Raw genomic sequence first — 8,922 nt, forward strand, 5'->3', positions numbered from 1 at the left:
TACGTGTACCAAAACAATTATTTACTTATACAATCCTAAATATGTGGTTTGGTTCAATTGCTGACTAAATTATATAAACTAAATAAAGCTCTTTCAAGAGTGTATCCATATCCGGTTTGATATTGCTGCTGTTTTATACCATCTATACACAATGTGTCTTTAAATACACACAAATGACATCATGCTATGATGAAACTATCCATTGGCAAACACACCGGCTCCTACACACGAGTTCAGAGAGGACACACAGATATGTTGAGACTGTATAAAAGTTTATTATTTAGAATTTGATGCCAAACAGCACAAACACTAAAATTTGACACAGTGTTTTCAAAAGCCCTGCTTTAAAGAAAAAAAGAAAATTAGAGATTCAAACATCTCTATAATAAACCACATTTTCATTTCAGCACCATTTCTGAATTCATGCACGTGTATCTGTGTTTAACTGAATAATTCTAAATCGAAGTGTGTGTGTGTGTGTGTGTGTGTGTGTGTGTGTGTGTGTGTGTGTGTGTGTGTGTGTAAAATGCTTTCAGAACTCAATAGAGACGAGAATGACAGTGACATTGTCTGCGCTGCCCCGCCTCACAGCCTCACTGGCCAATCGCTGACAAGCTGCCTCAAAAGGCCCCGCCCCTTCGCTCGGCCCCTCCTTCTGCTCCACAGTCTCGTTCTAAAATAAATAAAAACTTTTAACATACAATGAAAACATCAGTAATTCCAGTAGCATTGAGAAAAAAAATACTAAAGCATTTATTAAAATTCTGAATCTTTTTTTATTTTTATATTTTTTCATATTTTCTGTTTTCATTTTAATTTTAGTTAAAGATTTAGTAATTTTGTTGTGTGTTCCTGTCTTTTTTTTTTTATACTTCCTAGCTGAAATAAAATTAAAGTTTTTTTAATACTTTATATTATTCCAGTTAAGTAAAGAAAATGTTTATTTAGCGTTTTAGTGTATTCTAATAACCCGACACAAAGCAGAGCAGATTAAAACACACACCTCTAGGACGTCGAGGACGAACTGAACGGCTTCATCTGCAGAAAACACTTTGAAAAGCCCGTCGCACGCCAAGAGAACGAATCTAAACAAACACACACACACACACACACACCAGCAACATCCGTTACTGTTTCACTGAGGAGAGAAAGTCCCACAGGTTTGGAGTCACATGACGGTGAGAGTAACGGTGTGTGTGTGTAAGAGTGTGTGTTAAACGCACTTGTCGTTTCGGCTGATCTGACAGCGCCGCAGGTCTGGAGTGGAGATCACACCACAGCGCTTATACTGACCGTCACCTAGAGAACGAGACACTTCCAGCACTCCCAGCACACGCCCGTCCCTGCACACACACACACACACACACACACACACACACACACACACACACCGTCACAACAGCCATGACCCGTATCCTAGACGCACTACAGGTGCACACACACTCTCACACACACTCTCACACACACTCTCTCACTCACTCACTCACTCACTCACTCACTCACTCACTCACTCACTCACTCACACACACAGACTCACATACACAAAGACTTACACACTCACAGACACACACACTCCCTCTCTCACACACACACACACACACACACACACACACACCTGACCGTCCCGCCTGCTCTCTGGATCCTCATGCGCTCCTCATATATAATGGGATTGTGTTCTTTACTGAGAGCCAGAGTCACACACTTCCTCTTCCCAGAATCCTGAGCTTGCTCCAAACGACACAGCACTGCCTAACACACACACACACACACACACACAATTAAGATGTTTTGCATTGTGACATTATTTTCCCCCATATCAGAATTTTTACGATCATTGTTTTTACGATCGCTAGGACACATTTCTCAACACAGGTTTTCACAACTCTTCACACAGTTCTTTACCTTTACCACTCCACACACACTCTCACTCACTAAAACACTCCACACACACTCTCACTCACTAAAACACTCCACACTCACTCTCACTCACTAAAACACTCCACACACACTCTCACTCACTAAAACACTCCACACACACGTCTCAAATCAAGTCTAGCGAAGGTTTCACCAAAAAAAAAACACATAAAACAATAACATCTGAGGTAGATGTGGTATTACTGTAGAAACGTAGCAAATTGCTGTCCTATTCAGTTGTGTATTATGTTAGGTTTTAAACTAAAGTGAATTAGTGACTGTAGAGAAAAAAAAAAAAAAAAAAAAAAACTGTAATATTAGGGCTGGTCCGAATACCATTTTTTGAGCTTCGAAGCTTCGGTAGTAATGAACATCGAATATTCGAAGCTTCGGCAGTAATGAACATCGAATATTCGAAGCTTCGGCAGTAATGAACATCGAATATTCAAAGCTTCGGCAGTAATGAACATCGAATATTCGAAGCTTCGGCAGTAATGAACATCGAATATTCAAAGCTTCGGCTGTAATGAACATCGAATATTCGAAGCTTCGGCAGTAATGAACATCGAATATTCAAAGCTTCGGCAGTAATGAACATCGAATATTCGAAGCTTCGGCAGTAATGAACATCGAATATTCGAAGCTTCGGCAGTAATGAACATCGAATATTCGAAGCTTCGGCAGTAATGAACATCGAATATTCGAAGCTTCGGCAGTAATGAACATCGAATATTCGAAGCTTCGGCAGTAATGAACATCGAATATTCGAAGCTTCGGCAGTAATGAACATCGAATATTCATAGCTTGGGCAGTAATGAACATCGAATATTCGAAGCTTCGGCAGTAATGAACATCGAATATTCGAAGCTTCGGCAGTAATGAACATCGAATATTCGAAGCTTCGGCAGTAATGAACATCGAATATTCGAAGCTTCGGCAGTAATGAACATCGAATATTCAAAGCTTCGGCAGTAATGAACATCGAATATTCAAAGCTTCGGCAGTAATGAACATCAAATATTCAAAGCTTCGGCAGTAATGAACATCGGATATTCGAAGCTGCGGCAGTAATGAACATCGAATATTCGAAGCTTCGGCAGTAATGAACATCGGATATCCGAAGCTTCGGCAGTAATGAACATCGAATATCCGAAGCTTCGGCAGTAATGAACATCGAATATCCGAAGCTTCGGCAGTAATGAACATCGAATATTCGAAGCTTCGGCAGTAATGAACATCGAATATTCGAAGCTTCGGCAGTAATGAACATCGAATATTCGAAGCTTCGGCAGTAATGAACATCGAATATTCGAAGCTTCGGCAGTAATGAACATCGAATATTCGAAGCTTCGGCAGTAATGAACATCGAATATTCGAAGCTTCGGCAGTAATGAACATCGAATATTCGAAGCTTCGGCAGTAATGAACATCGAATATTCGAAGCTTCGGCAGTAATGAACATCGAATATTCGAAGCTTCGGCAGTAATGAACATCGAATATTCGAAGCTTCGGCAGTAATGAACATCGAATATTCGAAGCTTCGGCAGTAATGAACATCGAATATTCAAAGCTTCGGCAGTAATGAACATCGAATATTCGAAGCTTCGGCAGTAATGAACATCGAATATTCGAAGCTTCGGCAGTAATGAACATCGAATATTCGAAGCTTCGGCAGTAATGAACATCGAATATTCGAAGCTTCGGCAGTAATGAACATCGAATATTCGAAGCTTCGGCAGTAATGAACATCGAATATTCGAAGCTTCGGCAGTAATGAACATCGAATATTCGAAGCTTCGGCAGTAATGAACATCGAATATTCGAAGCTTCGGCTGTAATGAACATCGAATATTCGAAGCTTCGGCTGTAATGAACATCGAATATTCAAAGCTTCGGTAGTAATGAACATCGAACATTCAAAGCTTCGGCGGTAATGAACATCGAACATTCAAAGCTTCGGCGGTAATGAACATCGAACATTCGAAGCTTCGGCGGTAATGAACATCGAACATTCGAAGCTTCGGCGGTAATGAACATCGAACATTCGAAGCTTCGGCGGTAATGAACATCGAACATTCGAAGCTTCGGCAGTAATGAACATCGAATATTCGAAGCTTTGGCGGTAATGAACATCGAATATTCGAAGCTTTGGCGGTAATGAACATCGAATATTCGAAGCTTTGGCGGTAATGAACATCGAATATTCATAGCTTCGGCGGTAATGAACATCGAATATTCATAGCTTCGGCAGTAATGAACATCGAATATTCGAAGCTTCGGCAGTAATGAACATCGAATATTCTAAGCTTCGGCAGTAATGAACATCGAATATTCAAAGCTTCGGCTGTAATGAACATCGAATATTCAAAGCTTCGGTAGTAATGAACATCGAATATTCAAAGCTTCGGCAGTAATGAACATCGAATATTCAAAGCTTCGGCAGTAATGAACATCGAATATTCAAAGCTTCGGCAGTAATGAACATCGAATATTCAAAGCTTCGGCTGTAATGAACATCGAATATTCGAAGCTTCGGCAGTAATGAACATCGGATATTCGAAGCTTCGGCTGTAATGAACATCGAATATTCGAAGCTTCGGCTGTAATGAACATCGAATATTCGAAGCTTCGGCAGTAATGAACATCGGATATTCGAAGCTGCGGCAGTAATGAACATCGGATATTCGAAGCTTTGGCAGTAATGAACATCGAATATTCAAAGCTTCGGTAGTAATGAACAACGAATATTCGAAGCTTCGGCAGTAATGAACATCGAATATTCGAAGCTTCGGCAGTAATGAACATCGAATATTCGAAGATTCGGTAGTAATGAACATCGAATATTCGAAGCTTCGGAGAGAGGGGGCTGAACATATTCTTCTCTCTAATAAAGGCAGGAATCTCTATGTGTCTGTATATATCCGTTTGCATTTTGATTATTTCGAGAACCGTTCATCCAATCGACTTCACAGGGAGTGCAGTGTCGATTTGGTGCAATATAGACGGACACGCAAGACGCGACACGTTCAGAATTAATAAACTTTTAGTAAACAACAGAACAGCGCGAGCGGGAAGCGGATCGCCTCAAGCGAGAACGGACACTGTGATATAAAACACACACACACAGGTCTGTCAACTTAAGCAATACTTTTAAGGTAGTCTAATATTTTTCTGACAAACAAATTACTGACACAGTAAAGGGTAGATTTAAATAAAGAAAAACGAATTGTAAATAAAGAAAAACGAAATGTAAATAAAGAAAAACGAAATGTAAATAAAGAAAAACGAAATTTAAATAAAGAAAAAACTAAATTTAAATAAAGAAAAACGGAATTTAAATAAAGAAAAACGAAATTTAAATAAAAAACAAAACAAAATTAAGTTAAATAAAAAAAAATGATTAATTTAGTTTGATAATAAGGGGTAAAAAGGCTAATACATTTTGTTTCTATTATTCTATTTTCCACAATGTCAAAGCAAGGCAGCTTAACCCAAAACACAAGCTCAGGCATGCACTTCTGTCCACACACACTCCGCTGTTCTGCGCTCTAGCCAGAGAACACTCCCGTTGCTGGAGCACTCAGGCGTCGGTTCTATTTCTAGCATGCACGCGTTTTCCGCGTGGCTCGAGCCGCACCTGAGACGCATGTGTCACGCAGGCAGTGTGCAAACTCCAACCTGTTAACATGGGAGCCGAAATAAAAATGGGCACGCTACGCAGCCAGTGTGTCGCCGGCCTTATTCCAGTGCGAATGAGAACCGTTGGCGGGGGATCCCGGGAGTGCAAAAAAAAAAAAAAAAAAAAAAAAACGAATATTCGAATGTCAAATTTTCAAATCGAATACCAGCCCATCAAATGAGTATTCGAATATTCGGGTCCAGCCCTAGTAATATGCATATAATTTGAATAGAAATAATGTTTGTGTTGAGGCTTACTCTACTGTCTCCCAGGTTTGCCACATACAGAACATCATCAACCGCCAGCATACATGTGGCCGTGGAGCCGTCCTTCCATGCGGGCTTCCTGCAAACACACACACACACACACACACACACGTTTACTTAGCTATCTAAACGGGGACATTCCATAGACATAATGGTTTTTATACTGTACAAACAGTATATTTTTCCACTTACACTAACCCTACCCATCACACACACACACACACACACACACACTAACCCTACCCCTAAACTTACCCATCACACACACACACACACACACACACACACCCTACCCCTAAACCTACCCATCACACACACACACACACACACACTAACCCGACCCCTAAACCTACCCATCACACACACACACACTAACCCGACCCCTAAACCTACCCATCACACACACACACACACACACACACACACACTAACCCAACCCCTAAACCTACCCATCACACACACACACACTAACCCGACCCCTAAACCTACCCATCACACACACACACACACACACACACACACACACACACACTAACCCGACCCCTAAACCTACCCATCACACACACACACTATACCGACCCCTAAACCTACCCATCACACACACACACTAACCCGACCCCTAAACCTCCCCATCACACACACACACACACACACACACACTAACCCTACCCCTAAACCTCCCCATCACACACACACACTAACCCGACCCCTAAACCTACCCATCACACACACACACTATCCCGACCCCTAAACCTACCCATCACACACACACACTAACCCGACCCCTAAACCTACCCATCACACACACACACTAACCCAACCCCTAAACCTACCCATCACACACACACACTAACCCAACCCCTAAACCTACCCATCACACACACACACTAACCCGACCCCTAAACCTACCCATCACACACATTTTTTTGCATTTTTACTTAAAAAAAAAACTTTAATTACTTTATTTTTATACCAGATTAAGAAATGCTTCCTAAAGGGAAGTTTTTGGAGATTTTGTCAGGTTTTAGTCACTTCTGGGTACAAATTTGTCCCCAAAATATAGTTAAATAGGTACACACACACACACACACACACACACACACACACATTTACACACATTTACACACACACACACACACACACACACAGTGTTTTCTTGCTCTCAGGCTCAGATTAATGTCATATGCAGCAGGATCTGAAGCAGAACTCACTGGCTGGACGCTCTCTTCAAGAAATCCTCGTCAGTTTGACGGAAGGTGTCCAGCAAACACTTCCTCACCAGCTTCTCCAAACTCTCCACATCACCTGAGAATCAGGATGCATTCTGGGTACTGAGGCTCATTATTGTAGCTCTGAGTGTGACAAGGATCAGGCGTTTACCTTTGGGAAACTTGCTGACCAGCGTGTGATGAAGATTGTCAGCAGCAAATTGTGACGCTCGAGCTCCACCGTGACCATCAAACACTGCGAAGTACGCGAGCCGAGAGCTGCACACACACACACACACACACACACACACATCATATAATTATCATGTAATTAAACTGGCAAAAGTATAATAAATAAATGGATGGATGGATGGACAGACCGATAGATAGAACGATAGAACGATAGATAGAACGATAGATAGAACGATAGATAGAACGATAGATAGATAGATAGATAGATAGATAGATAGATAGATAGATAGATAGATAGATAGATAGATAGATAGATAGATAGGACAGAATGAAAATGATAGATAGATAGATAGATAGATAGATAGATAGATAGACAGATAGACAGATAGATAGATAGATAGATAGATAGATAGACACATAGACAGATAGACAGATAGACAGATAGATAGATAGATAGATGGATAGATAGATGTGTGCAGTCACTCACACTTGTGGAGGTAGATTAGTGACGCTCAGCTCTGGAAGCAGAACGTGAGCATCTTGCATCTCTTCTCTCTCGCCGCGTCTCGCTGAGACGAACCCCTGGAGTTTGGGAAGATCTGCTGGGACATAGAAAGAGATGGAGATCATCACAGGTCTTCTCACTATCAGAACAAACACACACACACACACACACACACACACACACACACACACACACACACACATCCTGAACACACTCTCTGTCAGCAACACAATGTGTGCGAAAGCTGAAAACCTTTACAAACTTTCTTTTCCTCTTGATTCTGGTCTTCCACCTCTGTCTCTTCTAAACTGACGTCTCTCTTCCTCTTCTCACCTCGTTCCTCATCCTGCTGTTTGGCTTTAACTGAAATCGTTCAACAACACTTCATGATTAAACCAAAGTATAGTGAGCTGCCTACCAAGACAGCATTTTTGAGCCTCACTAGTGGAGTAGAACCACTAGGATTTGAAACACAGACATATATTTACATGCACTCATATCTAAACATATTAGCAGTAATATGCAATAGATGCGTATTCTCAAAACAAGTGAGCACGTCTGCACGGATATACCAGATAACCACATTAATTTAACCTTTTAATAATTAAATTAGCACTTTATAGTTTATTTTTGTAGAAATGTGTGTTGTAATACTGAAGCCATGCTCGTGCAATCTGTCAAATTTCTACATTTAACTGTCCAAATCACACACTTTAACAACTATAATGCACACAAGATTATAATTATTATATTATTTGTGTGAATTAACTCACCTGGGTCATTTGTAGGTTCTGGAAGATCATCAAATAAATCCATTTCTGACCCAAAGGTGAATAGAGAGTCTGAGGTGAAAAGCTGTTCTGATGAACCACGATATACTCACCGATTCTCTGATCAAAATGACACACGTACACCAGCAGATAAACTCTAAAAGAAATAAATATAACGACACAGATAATCACAAAGATCTGTTGTTTGCTTTTTAGAGAGTAAAAGGGAGCAAATCAGCAGACTAAGGACAGGCGCTGTTTGAAAGTGAGTGTGTTTTGAATGCAGATGCTAGCAGGCTAATGCTAACTGAATGAATTTGAAAAGGAAATGTACACAATTATGTTTAACACCAGTAAACAGATCGTGGTATATGTGGCTAGCTGTTA

General features: G+C 40.7%; 1 protein-coding gene across 2 annotated transcripts; it reads right to left on the reverse strand.

The window, feature by feature from the left end:
* Positions 1 to 253: 253 nt before the first annotated feature.
* On the reverse strand, positions 254 to 8,711 carry ilkap (integrin-linked kinase-associated serine/threonine phosphatase). 2 transcript variants are annotated; one of them, XM_081371578.1, is made up of 10 exons: positions 8,539 to 8,711; positions 8,018 to 8,128; positions 7,748 to 7,862; positions 7,241 to 7,347; positions 7,072 to 7,165; positions 5,852 to 5,939; positions 1,616 to 1,749; positions 1,224 to 1,343; positions 1,004 to 1,085; positions 254 to 673 (listed from the first exon to the last, which is right to left on the reverse strand). In XM_081371578.1, the coding sequence occupies exons 1-10, from the start codon at positions 8,579 to 8,581 to the stop codon at positions 533 to 535; spliced, it is 1,035 nt and encodes a 344-aa protein (XP_081227704.1). In that variant the 5' UTR covers positions 8,582 to 8,711; the 3' UTR covers positions 254 to 532. The 2 variants fall into 2 exon arrangements, with proteins under 2 accessions (XP_081227704.1, XP_081227705.1); XM_081371579.1 differs by having other exon boundaries at positions 258 to 673; positions 7,748 to 7,859.
* Positions 8,712 to 8,922: the final 211 nt, after the last annotated feature.

Source organism: Scardinius erythrophthalmus (genome assembly GCF_964197995.2).
Source record: "Scardinius erythrophthalmus genome assembly, chromosome: 7".
In the NCBI taxonomy this organism is placed as follows: Eukaryota; Metazoa; Chordata; class Actinopteri; order Cypriniformes; family Leuciscidae; genus Scardinius; species Scardinius erythrophthalmus.

Coding starts and splice junctions, on each gene's coding strand:
- ilkap (XM_081371578.1), bottom strand. CDS start 8,581: ATGGATTTATTTGATGATCTTCCAGAACCTACAAATGACCCAG. Junction 1,086..1,223: donor CAGATCAGCCGAAACGACAA/GTGCGTTTAACA, acceptor GTGTTTGTTTAG/ATTCGTTCTCTTGGCGTGCG. Junction 674..1,003: donor TCGTCCTCGACGTCCTAGAG/GTGTGTGTTTTA, acceptor TATTTATTTTAG/AACGAGACTGTGGAGCAGAA.